General features: G+C 46.8%; 1 protein-coding gene across 7 annotated transcripts in view; it reads left to right on the top strand.

Moving 5' to 3' along the window:
- VPS13B (vacuolar protein sorting 13 homolog B) overlaps positions 1 to 20966 on the top strand; it is a 3181000-nt gene that overhangs the window by 896278 nt on the left and 2263756 nt on the right. For all 7 annotated transcript variants that reach the window (XM_078686964.1, XM_078686965.1, XM_078686963.1 and 4 more), the window contains exon 18: positions 849 to 983. In XM_078686964.1, coding sequence (XP_078543090.1) covers positions 849 to 983 — 135 coding nt within the window. The remainder of the gene's footprint in view (positions 1 to 848; positions 984 to 20966) is intronic.

Here is a 20966-nt window from a genome sequence, read left to right as displayed (position 1 = left end):
GTGGGGTCACTCCCATTCCTTGTTTTTGAACTTTAAATAGATTATGACGTTTGCGTACTATATTAGTATGACGATTTCAATCAATTAGTATATTATGATTCGCGACACAAGCAAATTAGTATCCCACGTGTATTTGTGTGTGTGCTTTCTATTCTACATTGGTTAATTTTAAAACCACTCAATTATTACATATTACTGTTATGGGAAAGAGACTTCACGAGGGGTATGCAAACATTTTTGTTTTCATCCTCGCTCCATCATAGCATGGGTTCCTGGTGCAGCAACTACACCGGCATCCGTGAAAAAACAAACTCACTTCCTACATGAAATTAGAACATTGTCAGACAGCTTGTATGTCTACTGGCATGGGTGCATGTATGTATGCTGGTGTGTGTGCGTTACCTGAGTGCTTGTTCTGGTGTGTGCTCACATATTAATGTCTTCCTGTGTGTTATGTACCAGTGATTGCTCTTTTTTCACCCTACTTGATTTTGGTAACCCCTCACACAAGTTCAGCTTCTCAGAGAAACTACTGTTGTTTAGTTGGTGCTGTGGAAAACAGAAGCAGTATCATCCAAATGCATCAGGACGTTATTTGTCTAACAACAAGATAGAATTCGAAAACAGTGCATTTAACAATGGTATTATCTTCCTCGTCTGGGCGTGTAAAAAGGACAGAAACCGAGAAGGAGTAATTTGTTTTCAGGCATTCAATACGTAAAAAACAGCAAAATGATTTAGCTGATGTGCATCATTAAGTATAATAACTTTTATAAGCCTTAGTGAACGACTCTTTAAAATAATTTTAATTCAACTGGCTAGTACATTTGCAGTTTTCTTTTTATTAGGTGTGAAATCTAAGAATCCCTTGCCAACTCTTGAAGGTTCAATTCAGAACGTGGAACTGAAGTTCTGCAGCACATCATTGGTCAAATGTGCCTCCGGGACCGTGGGATCAATAAAGATCTGTGCCAAAGCTTCAGGTATGTGCAGCTGGGCCGTGTAAACCTTTATTGCCTACATATGAGAATTGCCTTTGTTTTTTTACAGGGAGAGCTGCAAAAAACAGAATTTACTCATTCTTACTATGACGTTTAGTTGTTTTTTAAATGTATTCATATTGTGCTTAGATAATAGAAAATTCTTCTTCATTTAAGATGTGTATAGTTCGAGAGCCACTGTAAGGTAAATGGGATGTAACATAAGCTAAGCTAGTAATGGCATAGTTATGAATTAACATATCTGCATAAATTCCCCAAACCTGTGAAAATCTCCTACACCGCTCATTAGAAATCATTTGCTCATATGCAAGGTATTTTGGGCCCGATATGCTAAACAATTGTACGATTTGCAAACTCACATTGCTTGCCACTGAAAATGGTGTTGGGTCATGTACTAAATCCTTTTTGCGAGCTGGAATGACTATTCTGACTCCCATCGCTTTACCCAAAAAACCAAATTGGCTTTGCAAATTTTTAAGAATGTTATTTAGGAGGGTGGGCGTGAAAGAAGCATTCTCACTTAATTGCAATTCGCAACGAGATGTTTCAGTGTTTTTTTTTACCACAATTGCATTAACAAAGTATTAAAAAGTTACAGAAATCTCAACGCTTCCTCTTTGATAATCTTATCTGATAGAGATAGGCTGGATCTTGAAGATTTTTATCAGCAGTACACCTGCGTGCCGGTTGGTGGCGTCGGTCGACTCCACGTGACGTTGTCAACGTCGTGTTATCGTCGTGATGTCTGTGTCGTCAAAATAACTGCCACCCGGGGCGCCGACGTCAGTTCTTTTCTATCAGTGCTGATCCGTTGAAGAGAGCTACCCCCTTTCATTTTTTGACAGACTTTTAAAAAAAAATTTCAAGTCAAGTCAAAGATCTTTATTCGGATTTAGAAAACATCCATAAAAGTACATATAAACACAACAATCATCCATAAAACACAGTAAACCAATCATTTAAAAGCTAATAAAAAGTGACATAATTAACCATCATTGTACATTACATCAAGTTCATATATTAGGCAAAAATGATAATTTCAGAGAATAAACAAGGCCTAAGCTAAAATTCACAACAATTAAAAAATTTTGTCGACTTCATTGGTGTGTAGTTGTGTCATGTCGAGTAAAAAGACTTCGGGGTTCAAGCCGTGCGGCGTCTGTCACCACGCCATGTCGGTCCCGGACCCTCATTTGGTCTGTCTTTGGTGCCTGGAGCGCAACCACGACTCCAAGTCATGCTCGGACTGCGGATCCATTGCACCGAAAGCTTTGAGGGAGGGGTCCCTAAAGCTACGCGCTGCCCTATTCAGAAGGGTTAGGAGGAATCTCGCAACAATAACAAGAAGATCTGGACTGGTATGACTAACGTAGTGAAGCCAGTGGTCTGGACACCTCCTCAGACATTGCCATGCTTTCCCCTCCTTCCCTGGCTACGGAGGAGGGAGCATTTTTTGCCATGGTAGTGCTTAGTGCTGCGGAGGTCCTTGACCTGCAGTGGTCATGCCGAATGGGGTCTCAAGTTCAGAACCCCCTACTGCCTTTTTAATAAGGCCTTGACAGACGTCCTTCTTGGGGCATGGTCCAAACCCAGCACAGGGGCTCCTGTGAATATGATGATCACCCACTGCCATTGCCTCGCACCCAGCGACCCAACTTTCCTCACCACCCATCCCACCCCCAAAGCTTGGTGGTCCAAGCTTCCACTTATCATGGTGCATTCCCTTCCGCATCCCTGGACAGGGAATCCAGGAGGCTGGAGAACTTAGGAAAGAGATATTTTCTTCCGCCAACCTAGCAATGCGTTCAGTGAACTCTCTTGGGCCGTTATTCCCATTCCATATGGGATACTGTAGCACAGGTGCTGCCCAGAGTCTTGAAGGAGGACCAGACTCTACCCTCCCAAGTTATATCAGACGAGAGTTATACCGCTAAGTTCGCAATCAGATGTGGCTTTGACACAACAGACTCACTAGGCAAAGCGATTTCCACGACGGTGGCAGTATGTCGCCACGCCAGGCTAAGAACATCTTTTTTTTCGGGCAATGTCCAGGACAACCTCATGGACATGCCCTTTGATGGATCCCGTCTCTTCGGAAACAAGACGGATGCTGCCCATGGGCACTTTAAAGACTCACGGGCCACAACCAAGTCTTTGGGCCTGACTACCACCCCCAGGGCTTCATCCAATTTTCGCTCCTTTTGTGGCTATGGAAGAGCATACCAGCCGCTCAAACCCTACCGCGGCCCGAGGGCCCTGCAAGTTCAGCAACCTCTGTGGGCCGTGGACGCGGTTCACCCTGGCCTCCTGGGTCAGGAAACCAGAAGTCAAGTCAAGCCAAGCCACCATCCCCCCTCCACCGCAAAACCTTCCTAGTCTTATCCCCCAGGATCATTCTCGACCAGTCAGTGGCAGGATACGCCATCATCTCTACCTCTGGCAAAACATTACATCGGCCAGGTAGGTGTTTGCAAATAGTCTGAAGGGGCTACTCCCTCCACTTCGAGATTACCCCTCCATCCATGCCTCCAATCTACGATCGGCTGACTGAAAATCACCTTGCCTTGCTTTGCGAGGAAGTCTCAACTCTCTTGGCCAAGGGAGCTATAGAGAGGGTTCCCGGGCCCGAAGTAGGCTGTGATTGCTATGCCTGCTACTTTCTGGTCTTTGAAGAAGGAACAAGGCCTTGGTCCTACCCTTGACCTCAGAGTCCTCAATTGCTCTCTCAAAAAGGAGAAATTCAAGATTCTCACTCCTGCTCAGGTCCTGTCTACCTTGGACCCAGGAGACTGGATGGTAGCGCAGACTTGCAGGATGCTTACTTTCATATCCCCATCCGGCCTGCCCATTGTCGCTACCTGTGGTTGATGTTGGGTCACAAGCCTCACCAGTGCCACTCGGGTGTTACAAAAGTGATGGTGGTGGTCGCAGCCCTTCTGCGGAGATCAGGGGTTCAATTCTTCCCCTATCTTGAGGACTGGTTGTTGAAGGCAGGCTCGCCCCGAGCAGTTGTCCCCCACCTCCAGGCTACGGCAAACCTCCTGCATTCGCTGGGGTTCACTATCAATGTGCCGAGGTAATACCTGACTCCCTCTTATACACTCCTTTTCATTGGGGCGGTTCTGGACACAGTGCAGTTTCGAGCCCATCCTCACAAATGGTGCAAGATATTCAGGGTATGATACCGATGTTTCAGCCTCTATTTTGGATTTTGGTGAAAATGACTGAGGCTGTTGGGCCTCATGGCCTCCTGCATCCTGCTAGTGACCCATGCAAGGTGGCATACGGGGGCTCTGCAGTGGAACCTGAAGTTACAATGGGCACAGCAGTGAGGAAATCTCACCGACCTGGTTCAGATTTCAGAGGGCACTGCGAACGACCTGCAGTGGTGGCTAACAAACCACGATTGGTTCAAGGGCAGACCTCTCTCCCTTTCCCGCCCAGACTTCACAGAAGTGATGGTTGCGTCACTTCTGGGCTGGGCCGGCCATCTGGGAGAGGTGGAGATCAGAGGACTCTGGTCTCCGGTGAAATCCAAGCTCCTTATCAATCTATTGGAGCTTTGGCATTCCGGCTGGCACTAAAAGCCTTTTTGCCGTCGATAAAGGGAAGGCTTGTTCAGGTGTTCACAGACAACACTACCGCTATGTGGTACTGCAACAAACAGGGCGGAGTGGGGTTGTGGACTCCTTGTCAAGAGGCCCTGCGTCTCTGGACCTAGCTGGAACATCAGTACATTTCCCTTTTTGTTCAACACCTAGTCGGTTCTCTGAACGCCAGGGCGGACGAGCTCAGCCGAAGGTTCCTTGCATTTCACGAATAACGTCTCCAGCCGGAGGTGGCACAAGGTCTCTTGAAGCGGTGGGGAGAGCCTTGGTGAGATCCGTTCGCCTCTGAAGAGAACACGCAATGTCAGCTGTTTTGCGCTTTAGAGTTTCCAAGGCAGCACTTGCTCGACAACACTTTTTGTCACGAATGGAGCTCAGGCCCCCTATATGCCTTTCCGCCCCCTACCACTCCTGCCCAGAGTGCTCAAGAAAAACACGAGCAACCGAGCACAAGTTATTCTTGTAGCTCCGGACTGGGTATGGAGAGTTTGGTATCCCAAGCTCCTGGACATGAGAATCAATCCTCCGGTTAGGCTGCCTCTTCGGGAGTATCTTCTGTCGCAGCAGCAGGGGAGGTTTCTCCACCCAAACCTGTCCACTCTTAGCCTGCTTGCATGGAGATTGAGCAGCGACGGTTGACAGCTTTTGACCTCCCTCCCTCCCGAAGTCTGTGAGGTTATTTTGACAGCCATGGATCCTTCCACAGAAACGTTATACGCCTGCAGATGGGTCAAGTTTTGTACATATTGTACAGACAGGTCTGTCGACCCCTTATCTGCTTCCTTATTTCAAGTTCTTCTGTTTATTCTTTCCTTGGCCCAGCAGGGCTCTGCTCTGGGCACTTTGAAGGGCTACCTTTCGGCCCTTTCTTCGGCTGCCTGATCAGCCCTCTCTATTCAAATCTGCTCTAGTGCAGAGGTTTTTGAAGGGGTTAACTCATTTGTACCCCTCTTCACCTTTCATCATGCCACAGTGGGACCTTAATTTGGTGCTCACTTTCCTGATGTGTGTGCCATTTTAGCCGCTGCATAACTGCAATCAGCGGTTGCTCACCATCAAGACAGCTCTTTTAGTGGCAAAAACCTCTGCCAGGAGAGTGAGTGAACTGCAGGCACTGTCCTCACAGCCTCCTTACCTGACGATCTTTCAGGACAAGGTAGTACTCCGGACTAGGGCATTCTTTCTGCCTAAGGTGGAAACACCCTTCCATCTGGGTCAGTCAATCATCCTTCCCACCTTCTATGCACCACTACATCCTTCCAAGGAAGAGGAATGTCTCCATTGTCTGGACCCAAAAAGAGCATTATCGTTCTACCGTGATCGAACCAAAGAGTTCTGGGTGGACGCAGAAGTCTTTATTGGATATGTGGGTGCAAAGAAAGGCTGTCCTGTCCAGAAGAGGACTATATATCCTGATTGGTCATCCTCTGTATTAATATTTGTTATGCCTTAGCGAAGAAGGATCCTGCTGAAGGGCTTAGGGCCCATTGCACCAGCGCTAAAGCGGCCACCACGGCTCTCCAGCATGGTGTTCCCGTCTCTGACATATGCCAAGCTACCACGTGGGCACCTCTGCACACGTTTGCCAGACACTAGTGCCTGGATTCTCAGATCCGCAGAGAAGGCCTGTTTGGTCACTCTGTTTTGCAGGACTTTCTGGTCTAAGCCATTTCGCAGTCCCTCCTCCGGGTATGGTATTGCTGGGTATCTGTTTAATGGTGAGGAATCTGCAGTTAGATGTCTCTATCAGATGGACAAGTTACTTACCTTTGGTAACGCCATATCTGGTAGAGACATGATCTAACCGTAGATTCATTGCCGACCCACCCATCCTCCCCCACTTCGGAATTGTTTTTTAAGTGTTCATTTTTTAACACACCATGGTCAGTCACTTCATGGCTTTGCGCTTCTATTTTTGTGAAAAGTACTGACATCAGCGCGCCGGAGAGGTGGTTATATTGATGATGCAGACTTGATGTCACGCGGAGTCGATCGACACCACCTACCGGCGCGCAGGAGTACTGCTGAGAAAAATCTTCCGGATCCAACCTATCGCCAAGAAGTTCAAAGCTAAGGAATCTGCGGCTAGACCATGTCCCTGCCAGATAAAGCATTACCAAAGGTAAGTAACTTGTCTGTTGGATACGCTCAAGGGGAGTAGAATTTGTCTAAGAGAGCTTGACTGCTCCCTCTCTTGTGTTCCCAAATGGGAAATATATTTTAGACCTGCAGCTGTGTTCAGCTTCAGTTGGGCTGGCGGCATATCCCTCTACCTGCCCTCCCAGAGCAGACAGTAATGACAGATGCATTACTGTTGGCATCTGGCGGTCATCTGGGAGAGGTGTAGATCAGAGTACCTTGGTCTCCAGTAGAGACCTGCCTCCACATCAGTCTGTTGCAAATGCGGGTCATTCGCCTGGCACTGAAGCCTTCCTATCTTCCATCAAAGGTAGAATGATTCAGATTCCCATGTACAGCACCACTGCCATATGGTACTGCGACAAGCAGGGTAGGCCCCAGTGCTATGAGACACTTTGTCTCTGGAGCTGACTGGAACGTCAGAGCATTTCCCTGGTAGTGATCCACCTGGCAGGAAAGTTGTGTTTCTGGGCATGAGTGTTTTTGTTCCGATTAGACATCTGCTTCAGGAGGTTGTCCTGTTACAGCAGAAGGGGAGGGTCCCGCACCTCCATGCATGGAGATTAAATGGCTGCAGCTGACTGCGCTTGTTCTTCTCAAGGTTGTGAATGTCATCTTTGAATGCATTACACACCTCTACAAAATCTATCTATGCCAGATGCTGGGACAGGTTTGTACCCTAGTGTGGCACCCACAATACTGACCTGTTAGAGGTCAAGCTGTCTGATGTCTGTTTTATCCTTGGCCCAGCAATTGCTTGCATTGCACACCGTTAAAGGTTATTTGTCTGACCTTTCTGCTTTATTCAAATGATCTGTTGTGATGAAGTTTCTATAAGATGTTACACATTTTTCTCCTCCTAAACCCTTTGCACTGCCAGTTTCTATTTTGCATGTTGCTGAAACCCTCCTACTGTGGCTCCTGACTCTGAAGACCATTTTTCTGGTTGTGGTGACTTTGGCTCGTCTCATGGGCGAATATCATATGCCTCTTGGTGCAGCCACCTTATACCACCTTTTTTCCCAGACAGAGTGGTACTGTGGACCATGTTGCCCTTTTTACCTAAAGTTGTTACTGCTTTTCATGTTTGTCGACAACCCATCACTCTTTTAACATTCTTTGCCCTGCCTCACTACTCTAAATTGGAGAAGGGAGTTCATTGGTTGAACCCTAAAATACACCTAAGCCTTTACATCGATTGCATCAAAGACCACCAGGTGGGCAATTGGCCCTTTTTGGGGTTCTCTGGGGCAGAAAATGGCAAAGGAGTGCAGAAAAAGATTTTGACTAGGTGGCTAGTCCTCTGCATCAAGATCTGCTAAGCTCTGGCCAAGAAGGTACCTCCAGAGAGGTTAAGGGCCCATCCCACCAGAGTCAAGGCTGCTATCACAGCGCTGACATGCAGACCACCTATAATTGACATGTGTGGCTGTGACATGGACATCAGTACACAATTTTACGAAGCACCACTGACTTGATAGCCAGGTCCGATGGGAAGGGTATTTTGCTTAGTCGATGTTTTGATCTCAGACATTCCACAGACCCACCACCTTGGCAGGTACTGCTTTGGTATCCATTTGAAGGGTGAGGAATCTGCAGTTAAAAGTATCCATCAGAAGAACAAGTTACTTTTAGTAATGGTCATACTGCTGAATACTCTTAACTAAGGTTCTTTACTGCCCTCCAGCTTCTCCGTTCTGTGGAATGATCTCTTTTCCAATCTAAAGAGTTCCCAACCTAGAAACCTCCACAGTGATATTGCTGATTATTGTTGAGTTCTGAAGTACTCCGAGTTGACAGTGGTGACAGATGCATTACTGTTGGGATCAGGAGGTCATCTGGGAGGAGTGTAGATCAGAGTAATCTGGTCTCCGGTTGGAGACCCACCTCCACATCAGTATGTCGGAGTTGCGGGTCATTCGCCTGGCACTGAAAGCCTTCCTACTGGCCAGATTCTGATAGTCGTCTAACCTCAGACACCTCACCTTAGAATATTCCCCAGGCATCAGACTGCATCTAGAAAATCTTGAACAGCGTTTAGGTGGTGTCAATCTGCTCTTTGTTGATGTCCTATGCGTTGGAAGTGACATTGTGGTGCTCATATATGTGGCACCCTGGCGCACTGACATTAGTTCCTTTCTTTCTGTGGCAATAGCTCAAATTTAGAAAGCTACCTTGGTCGTTGTTTTCACCAACTTTTTCGACCCTAGGGTCAGCTATTTTGAGGATTTGCTCCCAGTGTTCTAGGAACATGTCACCTGCTAAACTTTCAGTGTTTGACCCTTGCTGAAATTGTCATAGACAAATATCTGTGTCTAATCCCCACTTGGTCTGTCTCTGGTGCTTGGGTCGGGGCACAATCCCAAGGTCTGTGTAAAGTGCAAGTCAAAGCACCCCAAGGCAATTTGGAAATGGGTGATGAATCTCTGGGTGGTGCAGCATAAGAAGGCTCTGCACCTTTCTCAGTCTTTTTCCCGAGGTCGATCTCGGGACATTCTCGGAAGCGTTCCTGAGGACGATTGTCTTCCCTCTCCAAGCTGGCTAAGTACAAATAACACTAGAGGAAGTCAACGTGTTCTTCAGCTTCTCTATCCAAAATGTCGAGCACTATAGCCTTGCTCCCACACTCCACCTGCGGAGCCTGTGTCCGAGCCCACTCCATGCTACCCGAGATCCCGGAACCGGAGTGACTCCTGTCCAGCTAAAAGAATTTTATGATGCCATGCACGCAATCTTTGAATTACTGCCTGCTCCGGTACACCTTTGTGCCCTGGCAAGGATACCGCGGGCAGGCTCACCCCCAATGCCAGACGTTCAATCTGGATCCACATCTGGCTTGGCACCTCAACCGGTGCCTGTACCCACCCCTGCTCCAGTCCCTCAGGCACCAATCCTGCCACCAGTCGTGTCCATACTCATTTACGAGTCAGCGCCACCTCAACACCGCTCGGTGTCGACTCCGATGCCATCAAAACCGTGCAAAGCTCTGCATTTGCTGCCTTTGGACAGGCCCTTTATCCCTGAGAGGGTGATAAGAATGAGGGGTACAAGGAGCTGGGTGTCGCCAGTTGGCTGGACACCACCTCGGACTCTGACATGCTCTCCCTTCTGGTACCTGTTTTGGAGGAAGGTGCATCCTTTGCCACTGTGATGCACAGGGCAGTGGTGGTCCTGAACATACAACTGCCAGCGGTCAATGTCAAGACCACCGTCATGACAGGTGCTCCAGGCAGAAGAGTGCTCTGCAGAGCTTTTGCTTCCCTTCAGTGAGGCCCTCACCAACGTTCTTCTGGGTGCCTTGTCTAAATCCTGGCCCGGGACTTCCTTGCACTGCAAGGTATTCCCATCTACACTGGCCAGCCCCAGGAAACCCAGCGATCCTCTCCCAGTATCTATCCCAGAAGAGCCTGGTGGTACAGCCTTTCACAGCCAAGGTCAATCCAAACATGTTCCCTTCTGTCCCACTGGGTAGGGAATCCAAGAGGCTGGACACTTTTGGAAAGAATATTTTCTCTTCCACCAACGTAGCCTTATAGTCTGTGAACACCGCTTGCCCCTTGGGGTGATGCTCCCATGCATTGTGAAACTCTGTTGTGCAGCTGCTACCCATGCTCCCTGAAGAGGGCCACACCATCCCCAACCGAGCCTTAATGTACGGTTGGGACGCAGTGAAGTTCGCCATCAGGTTGGACTGGACACCATGGACTACTTAGACAGTGCCATGGCCTTTATGGTGGCACTTCACCCACCATGCCTGGTAGCAAACAAATTGGTTTTCGGGGGATGTACAAGCTTCACTCACTGACGTGCCATTCAATGGCTCCTGCCTGTTTGGCAATAAAGCCAATACGGCACTTGTGCGGTTTTGGGAACGTCAAGTCACCACCAGGTCCCTGGGCTTTTCCCTAACTTGCTGCTCATTGCATCAGTCATTTTGCACCTTCAGCGTCTGTGGTCGGGGCACCTGAGCGTCCGCATGGAACTCGGGACTCCTGTACGCCTTTCTGCCAATAACACTCCAGCTCCAGTTCTCAAGAAGATCAGGACCGACCTGGCAAAGTCATCCTAGTGGCTCCGGGTTGGGTACAGAGAGTATGGAATCCCTACCTCCTGAGCACGAGGCTGCCCCTTCAGGGGGAATTCCTGTTGCAATAACATCATTCATGCATTGAGATTGAGCTGTGACAGTTAAGGATTTTTAAACTTCCTCCTGAGGTATGTGATGTCTATTTGGCAGATAGGCATTCTTCCACTAACATTCTATACGCCTGCCATTGGTATACGTTTGTGGCCTGGTGTTCCTCATGTCAGGTGAATTCCCTTTCTGCAACGCTGTGAGAGGTGCTGCTATTCATTTTATCTTTAGTCTGGCAAGGCCTTGCCCTGGGCACTGTCAGGGGTTATTTGTCGGCCATTTTGGCTTTCCTGCGGTTGCTGAACCAACCTTCCCTGTTCAAATCACCAGTTGTTTCCTGAGAGGTTTGCAAAATGTGTTCTGTGATGCTTCAATGGGACCTCAATCTGGTCCTCATATTTCTCATGTGTTCTCCCTTTGAGCTCTTAAACAGCTGTACGCTGTGGCTCTTGACCATCAAGATGGACTTCCTAGTGGCCATTATAGTGGCTAGGAGGGTCAGTCCGCTTTAAGCTCTGGCATTTCACCCTCCATTCACCATCTTTTCCCCCAACTAACTGGTCTTTCAAATGTGTGCCTTTTTTCTGCCAAAGGTGATCGCCCCCATTCATGTTGGTCAGAGCATCACACGCCCTACGTTTTTTCACTCAACTTCGTCTCTTGAAGGAGGAGGAGAGACTCTGTTGCCTGGACCTAAAAATAACTCTCTCTTTCTACATCAATTGACTCTGTGATCTTCCAGCTTTGTGCTCCAGCTGGCGCTTGCTCTTAGAACATTGATTGAATGCCTTCACCTTTATTAATGGAAGGGATCAAGTGATCTCCATTGTGTTAGATCTTTTTTTTTTTTTAAACAAATCTTTATTAAGGCATTTTCCTGATTTTACAACCGTCCCCCTCCTACTGCCTCACCCAGCCCCACCCCCTTCCTCCCATCCCCTCCAGGCATATTGTTACTTATACATACATAGTCCGGTATATCAATAGCGTCATAAATGTTAAATAATGTTTTAATCGCATTAATCACACTTTCCCAAACAGCCATTAAGACCCAAAACGTTGCATCCACTGTACCAGGGGGTCCCAAATTTCTAGCCCCTTCTTTTTCTTTTTCTGTCCCTTCCTACTATAAATATCTCTATGTTGTATGTAGCCAGAATCGCGCCCGCCATTGTTGGAAGGCCGGTGGATTTGGATCCAACCAAGCCGAAGCCAGACATATTCTAAAAACAGCCATAGAAATAAATATGAGCCCTTGCATCCCCCTTGGTTGAATGTCCCATCCACTCCTAGCATTATTTCTCCTTTTGAAATTTCTATTCTTGCGTTAAGAATTTCAGATATAAAGGTGGAGATTTCCCTACGGATAAGACTGAATGTGTCGCAGGTAGCGAACACATGTATTATGTCAGTTTCATACAATGCGCATCGTGGGCATTCCGTGCCTTTGCCAATGCCCCACTTGACCATCTTGTTTGGTGTGTAATACAACTGGAAGTATATTTTATAAATTGGGCTTGCAATCTGGCAGACATTAGTAATGATTGGGATAGTTTGAAAGCTCTCTGAGTTGACCCCTCCGTTATCTCTAGCTTATTCTGCCATTTTATACTAAATTTGTCCATATCATCCGGGAGCGCGGAAACTAGATTATTATAGATTTCCCCAATTTTAACTGAGTGTTTTTGTTGACTAGTTCGATTGTCTGAATTCTCTGAAATTTAGATCGTCCACCCCCTTTTTTCATTAAAAATCTCTAACTTTTAAGTACTTAAAAAAATCTCTATGCTCTAGGCCAAATTCGCTTTTTAACTCTTCGAATGATTTAAAGCCTGTTGTGGCGTAGAAGCTACCGCATCGGGTAATCCCAGCTCTTAGCCATTTCTTCATACATGTATCGCTGAAGATCTCTGGAAGGTTGTTATTTCTGAGGAAAACAGTATAATAGGAGAACATCCTGATACCCAGGAGTTTACGCACTTGATTCCACGCAGTGTAAATGCCTGCTAGCGGTTTGAAGCAAACTTTTTTAAAGTAGCAGTTGTATGTCAGTCGCCAAAGATGTTCGCTTGCTTCATTACCAAGAATGAGTTCTTGCGGTGTTGGAACCACCCTCTCTTGTCTATAATTCTCATTTGGGCCTAGTAATACATTGCAGTATTTCAAAATCGTAGCCCACCAATAGACTTTGAGATTAGGCACGGCAAGACCGCCTCTGTCTCTTGGAAGAGAAATATATCTGCGTGCTCTGCGCGGTCTTCTATATCCCCAGATGAATTGGGAAAATATATTGTCTATATCTTTAAATATCTGTGGGGTGATGTTTAGGCATATGGTTCGAAAAAAATATAAAAATTTGGGAAATAATAACATTTTCATAGCATTGCATCTACCTATTATGGTTACATGTAGATTGTGCAATCTACTAAGGCTCTTTTCCGTTTGCTTCATGAGTGTATCCATGTTAATCTTTACCAGTTTCTCTAGATTGGAGGTTATGTTAACTCCCAGGTACATGGCGTTCCCACTATCCGATAGTCCCCATAGGTGCTTTTATTGTTGGTGATTATCTGGGTTTTGTCCTGGTTTAATTTATAGCCGGAAATCTCTCCAAACTGATTAGCCTCTTCTTCCCTTACTTTTACTGCTTCACCTGGATAATTCGTGACTATTGCGATGTCGTCTGGGTAAGCTAACCTTTGGGGTTTTAATTGGTGATATAGCCATATTGGTTTCTAATCTACGAATAAAAGAGTCGATAAAATTGCAAATAATAAGGTGGAACATGGGCACCCCTGTCTTGTACCTCTAGTTACGTCGATTTTCCCTGAAATGTCCCCGTTTATCATGACAACAGCTTCCGGAGTCACATATAACATACGGATAGCATTTATAAACTGCTCCCTGATTCCACTCTTTGACATAGCCGTCCATAGGTATTGCCAGGAGACCCTATCAAAGGCCTTCTCCGCGTCTAATAATATAAGTGCCATAGTGTTGGACCTGCGATGGGCAAGCCCAGCACAAAGGGGGTAGCTTGGCTCAAGTGTCAAGGCAGTGAAGGCTGTAGGGCTAAGCCGGCTGTGACCCAATAATAACCCCCTGCATAGTCACACCAAAAAGAAGGACACCACACCACTGCTGTAGAAAAATACGATTCCTTTATATAAAAGTTCTCTGCTGTAAATAGGGATCAATTGGGGAAGCACATTCACATTTCATTTGTTACAGCACTCTGGGATTCAGGTTGAGAATAAATACAGTAAATAGGACTTCAGGAACACTGGTGTTGCATAAATATTAGGAATAGCTCTATCAATAAATAAAATGAATATCAGGTTTATATATCACCAATACAGGGAATAATAAAGCCTGGTTCATTTAAATGCATAACCACATTTTCATTCTGGTATCGCTGCCACCAATTAAATAAATCAGGAAGTTTACATTTGCAAGATAAACCCACTTTGAAAAGGATAACAGTACTTGTGGAATCATGGGGAATACATGCGGGCTTCTCTGGATTCACGGTGCACTGGGGACTCTTTTATGTTCACGCGGGGCCCATGCGCGTGTACCTAAAGACAAGGAAACACGGTAAATATGACATTTGGCCCTCCGCTGCCACCGGGGAAGGATGTCCGCTTGCCGGTGTGGTTTACTTGAGCCTACGGCAATATCGCAGGCACCAGGGTAGCACAGTTCGAAGTCAGTAGACGAACGAACGGCTGCCAGCGGGGTCACTCAGTCTCAGCGCTCGCTCAAATCAACGCCGGTGCACAGTTCCTTGATAACGCGGCACCCCTCCAGGGGAAACGACCCACCTCACTACGGCTGCAATCGAATAGCGATTCAGTCGGGGCACAGCACTTCCTACGCCAGCATCAGGGTTCTCAGGGGCTTCACGGACCTCCCTCCGACTTCCTCATACGGGGGCTGGTCCTGCCCACGGCAACAGTTTCCCGGGTCTCTGGGAAAGGGCAGGGACGCTAATCCCGCCCAATGAAGGCCGGCCTCTCCCCGCCCCGGCGCACCACCTCACCTTCGATCACTGCACAACCAGGAAGCGCGCAACGCCGGTGGGGCTCGGAGACGTCCGAGTCCCCCGCGATAGGCGCTATTCACGAAGGGGGCACTGTGGAAGGTCGCGACTCGACTATTCTTCACGATTTCGCCACCGGGGGGGGCGGGGAGGCACATAAACTTGGCCACAGTCTTTTGGGGCAATGAGGCACTAGCTGGGCAGGCGCTGTAGGCGCAAGGTTACTGGAACACGCCTGACTGGAACGCCAGTCAGGAATCAGGCTATTAACCCATGCCACTCTACTGCCTGTGCTCTCAGCCACCTCAGGGGTCAGCAGGGCAGGTGTCACTCTGGTGTCAAGTCTGGAATCTGAATTACATCTAAAATGGCCGCCAGGGACTGGGCTTTATATAGCCAGTGCCCTGAGGTACTGGCACGAGCCAGAAGGTTCTAGAACCTTCCCTGGCTGTGTCAATGGCATGGCACTTTTGAGGTGTCTTTTGGTCACTCAGAGCCACTGTACTGGGGCTCTGGAGCAGCCATTTTGTGTACCTGAGGAAAGTTATGAAATTCCTGTCAGGAAAGCGCGCCAAAACCTCAAAAGGTCAGGGTTCAAGGAGGCTCCAATGGGAGTCACTCACATGAGGGAAATATGTGTCCACCATTTTAAGGTTAAACACACACAGGTTGCCAACCTCAGTTTTCATGTCCACAGGTTTCGCCAGGCGCCTTGTACATAGGTACCAGAAACCTTGTGAGCAACTGGGTGTCAAGGAACACCTAGCCCCATGAAACAACACACAAAAAGGTCCTGGTAGACAAATAAAAAGCAGCAAATTTTGGGAGGTTCAGGGGAACAAAAGAAATCATATTGGTGAGGGGACTCTCAGAAGCAGACGGGTCCAACACATAGGGTCTCCTGCTACTTCCTCTATCTCAAAGTGTGTAATCACCCTCTGAACATGATCAGTGGTGGATCTTCCCGGAACAAATCCATATTGTCGAGTTGATATCATTTTGTGTATGATTGGTGCTAGTCAGCTAGTTTAGAGTAGATTTTAGGGTCACAGTTTATTAATGTGATTGTGCGGCAGGATCCCAGTTCTGTTGGATCTTTGTTTTTCTTTGGAAAAACTACAATTTTAGCACGAGCCCACGATCCTGGTGGTTGCGCTCCTTGGAAGACATGGGTTATTAAATCAGTTAAAATTCCTTTCAGTGGTTCTTGGAATTTGGCATAGAACTCTACAGGTATTCCATCCAACCCGGCTGCCTTTCCGGGGGCTAGACTGTTTATTGATAATAGAATTTCTACCCACTGAGTTATTTCTACTAAGCTGTCTTGATCTTCTGGTGGGAGCTGAGGTGCTATAGCCCAATCTAGATATTCCTCAATCTCTTCTTGTTTTTTATTAGTCTCTTTGTATAGTTCTTGATAGTAATTTTGAAATGCTACCCTTATCTCTTTGGGATCTTACTTAAGGCCATTTTTGGGATGTTTAATCTCTTTGATCATGTTCGCCATGTTCTGTTGTCTCGTGCGAACTGCAAGATGATGTCCTACTTGCTCACTTAGTTCATATGTTTTCTCTCTGTTCATTGTGGCCTTGCATATTGCTTTTCCCGTGAAAATGACTGCAACTCTGTTTCTTCCAACAGCCACCTCTCCTAATGCCCCTTCGATATTCTGTCCCCCTTGTACTGCCCTTATAAATCCTTCCTCTGCTTCCGCTAATTTTACTTGTAGTATTTTTATTTTCAGTTTTGCCTCTTGATTAGATTTTAGCGAAAATCGGAGAGTTTCTCCCCTTATTCCTGCCTTGAGGGTGTCCCACACTGTTTCTATTGGTGCACTGCCCAGGTTATCCTCCAGGAATTCTGGTATCCATTTATTTATAAGTTGACAATATTTTTCATTTAGAAAGAAAGCCCTTTCGAATGTCCACCTGTTGTAATCCTGTTGTATCCCTTCGCTATCGATACTTAAGATTAGAGGATTATGGTCTGATAGGACCTGGGGTAGTCTATCTATTAGGCACTTTGACATCATAATATGGGAGGCAAACACATAATCTAACCTGGCAAGTTTGGAATGTGGGTTGGAAAAGAAAGTAAATCCTGGATTGTTAGGGTGTTTAGATTGCCAACAATCCGACAGACTGTGTGTGATGCATAATTCTTGGAGTGCTCTGAATACCCTCGGTTTCCTTCCTTGATATATAAAATTGGACCCCAATGACCAATCAGACGGTAGATTCAGGTTGAAATCGCTGCAGATAATTATAGGGAGTGACCAGTGTGCTAGTTTGTTTGAAATAAATCCCAGTAGGTCTGGATCGTCAGTGATGCTTCCGTATATGGAGCAGATAGTTTTTTCCCAGTACTGTACTGGCACTCCGTGATTGCCTATTGCCCCAACTTGTCGGCTGCTGATCTGGTGAATTGGAGCCCCCTTATGTTGCCAGAATGGCCACCCCGTGTCTTGGTTGCCTGTGCTGTGGCTGTAATCTGTCTGTATCCAAGGGTTTTCAAAAGGTGCAGTTGGGACTGCTCCACATGTGTCTCCTGGAGACATACAATATTAGCCCCGGTTGATCTAAGACCTGTTGCAACTCTCTGTCTTTTTTTGGGTCGTTGAGGCCACAAATATTGATGGTTAACACTCTTAACTTAGCCATTCAGAATTTTGGATCCTATCCATCCTTAAACTTGTCATTTCCCCCATACCAATTGTCATCCCCCGAATTAGCAGTGTCGCTTGTTGTGCCATCGTAGCTTTAACCCTGACTATGGGTTCTATCCCGACTGTATGCCTGTGTACTTGCCCCCTCCCCACACCCTCTTCCCCCTCTTGTGGCAGTCAAGCTCAATCCTGAGGCTGTGTGATAGCTTCTGGATTGTCCACTCTCCCTCACCCTCCGCTCCCCATCTTCCCATCCTCCTATTTTGTGCTCGGCTTCCCCCTGTGAAACTCAGACACGAAAACATACAGAAGAAAAAGAAGACCCCTTATTATAACAACACATAAACAAAAAAGTTAGCGTCCTTAGATACCTAGAATAATCACATCCGTTTGTTACCTGTACACATTTCTAGTCATTAAGTATTAATTGGTCACTTAGATCACCCCAAAGCTAACCCTATCCCCCCCACCCAGCTTCCCGCCCAAGATTCCTGTTCTCTGGATTGTCCAATTAGCCTAAACGGTTCTCGTTTCCCCCAGCTAAGATCTCGTCAAGTAGTTTCTGGGCTTGTATTTCTAAGGAAAAATAAGAGTTCCGCCCTTGGTGTGCGATTTTTAATGTTGCTGGATTTTGTAGGAAAGCCGAGGCCCCGGCTTTTTGGAAGGGGGTTATGAGTTGTCTGAGTCTCCATCTTCTTTCTACTGTGTCATGTGCGTAGTCTGGTTTAGCAAAGTGCATAACATTTTCCCCTTTCCTTTTCATATTTGGTCTAGCCAGATCATAGACTGCCTGCCGGAGTAAAAAGTTCCCAAAATATATTAAGATCACCCGTGGCTACCCTTGCGCATTTGTTTGTTGTTTCGGCATTGAAAGAGGAAATTTATGCATCCGCTGCACTTCTTTGTCCCAGTCCCAATATGCTAACTCCGGCAGAGAGTTTTTCAGGAGGTTTATAGTAAAACCCCTTACATCGCTTCCTTCAACATTTTCTGGAATTCCCAGCAGTCTTAGGTTGTTCCTACGTTGCTGATTTTCGGCCTTTTCCAGCTTCCATATGACATCCTTTAGCATGCAGTCTTGGGAGGATGCCTGTTCTTTTAATGTACCCACTGTATTCTCTAGGTCCTTAGGTGCGTTTCTCCACAATGCCCAATCTGTCTGCGATCTCTGTACATGTTTTCCTGATTTTGCGCATGGTGCCTTGAAGTTTTTCTGAGGCTAATCTCGCCTGGCGGTTCTCACTTTTGATTTCGTCCTGGAAGGTTCTTAATGATTGAAATATCATTGGCAGAGATGGCTCAGGGCCCTCGTCATGAGATTTTTTTGATTCATCCCGACCAGCTTGATGGCCTTTAGGTGTTCTTTCTTCCATGTCTGGACCGCCGGGACCAACTAGCTGTGTGGCCGAGTAATCCCAACCCAGTTCATCTTCCTCATCTACATTTCTCTTGTTTTTATTTTTCCTCAAGTCTGATCCCCGCTTTGTTCTTTTTTGTGCTCTCTTTTCCTCCTGTTGGCTGCAGTTACTCGTGGAGGTGTTTCCGCCCTCTAACTCTTCGCTGTTGCTAGAGAACCCAGACACTGACTCGGCCGATTCCTCATTCAAAGAGTAGAAATTTTCCATAGAATCGGGGGAAAGATACCCTGTGTCGTGAGTCTTTTTCTTTGGGATTGCACCTTCAGCTTCTCTGCCTGGCTGTGCGATTACATCCGGCTCTTTCCCAAGAATATTTCTTGGGTTGCAGGGTTCCTCTTTTTTACTTTATTGTCAGGATTAGCATATACCTCACTTTAAGGGTCGGTGAGGGGGTACCTCAGGGCTCTCAATCATGGTCTTCTCAGTACATGACCCCCAAGAGGGCCTCCCTTCCACCGTAAGTTCTAGGGAGTGATCCAGGGAGGGGGGTTTGGGGAGTCTCTGTACAAGCGGTCTCATGTTTGGCCCCAAAGTCTTCCACTCGTTAGGCCTCCGGGGTCTCGAGTTCCTTGTTGCCCTCCAAAGGGGAAAACATAATGGTAATCGCCATTTGCTTTTTTTTCCCCTTGCCCCCTCCAATCCGCCCTGCAACATACCTTTTGGATAGTTTTTCTTGTTGCTTTTGGAGGGGTCCGGTTTTTCTCTCCCCTTCTCTCCTTTAGCTCCTTTGCCGGTACGACTGTCCATCTTCCTGGTTTCCACTTTGGCCTCCTGCTCGCACTTAGGGTCACTCTCTTTCCGAGATCCAGAGAGTGTGTTTGTGCGTGTTCGGCCGCGGCCTCCTCGTGCAGCCATAGCCATAGCCTCCATTCCTTGTGCTCTGGGATTCCCTTCTCTCTTGGCGTTGCAAGGCAACCCCAGGGTGCAGCCCCAGCGGATCCTTCTCCTGGCGGCTGCCAGAAGAAACCGAGTGATGGATTGCCAGCGCGTGGGGCTGGTTGTCTTGCGAAGATCTCCGCGGGCACAGCTCAATCTGTATAGCCTCCAGATCTGAGAAAAGATTGCTGATTCTCGCATTTCTCACAGAGGACCCCGGTGCGCTCTCTTGATTTTCTCCCACGTTCATCGGGTTGCCTCCGGACTTGCCATACGTTTGCTGCTGTTCAAGTCATCAATCCTCTAGATATTATCTCCCAAACAGCGATGTTCCTCGTTCAGGATGGTGTAGCGGAGCGCGGAGCATTGTGGAGGTGGGTGATCGTGGTTCTCCCTCAGCCGCCATCTTGCCCCCGAAAAGTCCTTGTACAACTCCCATCGGGTTAGATCTTGAAAGAGCCTTGGGTTCTGATGGACTGTGAAGAATGAAAGCAGTGTTTCTGAATCATAAACTCTGCAGCATGTGAGAGGTGTCTGTTAACATCTCATACCCCACTGACCGTGAAGAGATGTTATCAGAATATACAGTCAACCTGGTGGAAGCCCTAGACATTGCGACGGAGGAGTAATTCTCATCAACTCAGACTTGTGAGCATGTTACCTCCTTCACTGGAGAGCAACCTGGTATTGAGCCTTTTCCTCTTGTTAGAGGAAACTGGTGTTAGTTTTTAGCATTCTCTTACATAAAGTTGTCTCATCAGTTTGAAAAAGCACATTCTACCCATGACCGTACTAATGCAGCCTCCAATATATTTCCAAAGGCTGTATCTGGCTGAAAGCCACATCACTTACAAGTTTTATGCAGTAACCGCAAAGAGAAGGCTAGTTACCTGAGCAGATATATTAGTAATACTATCTTTCTCAACACAACATAACCGGTAAATTAACCTTGTGCATAGCACATTATCATTGGTTCTGAATTAAGATCATTTATTTGTATTTTATTAATTGATTGTAGTTTTTGACGTAGCAATCAGCGATAAAAAGGATGTCGGAACCCTTCACATGTAATGCTGTCTCAG

Source organism: Lissotriton helveticus, chromosome 4_1 (assembly GCF_964261635.1).
Source record: "Lissotriton helveticus chromosome 4_1, aLisHel1.1, whole genome shotgun sequence".
NCBI lineage: Eukaryota > Metazoa > Chordata > Amphibia > Caudata > Salamandridae > Lissotriton > Lissotriton helveticus.
This window is presented reverse-complemented; position numbering and strand designations above follow the sequence as displayed.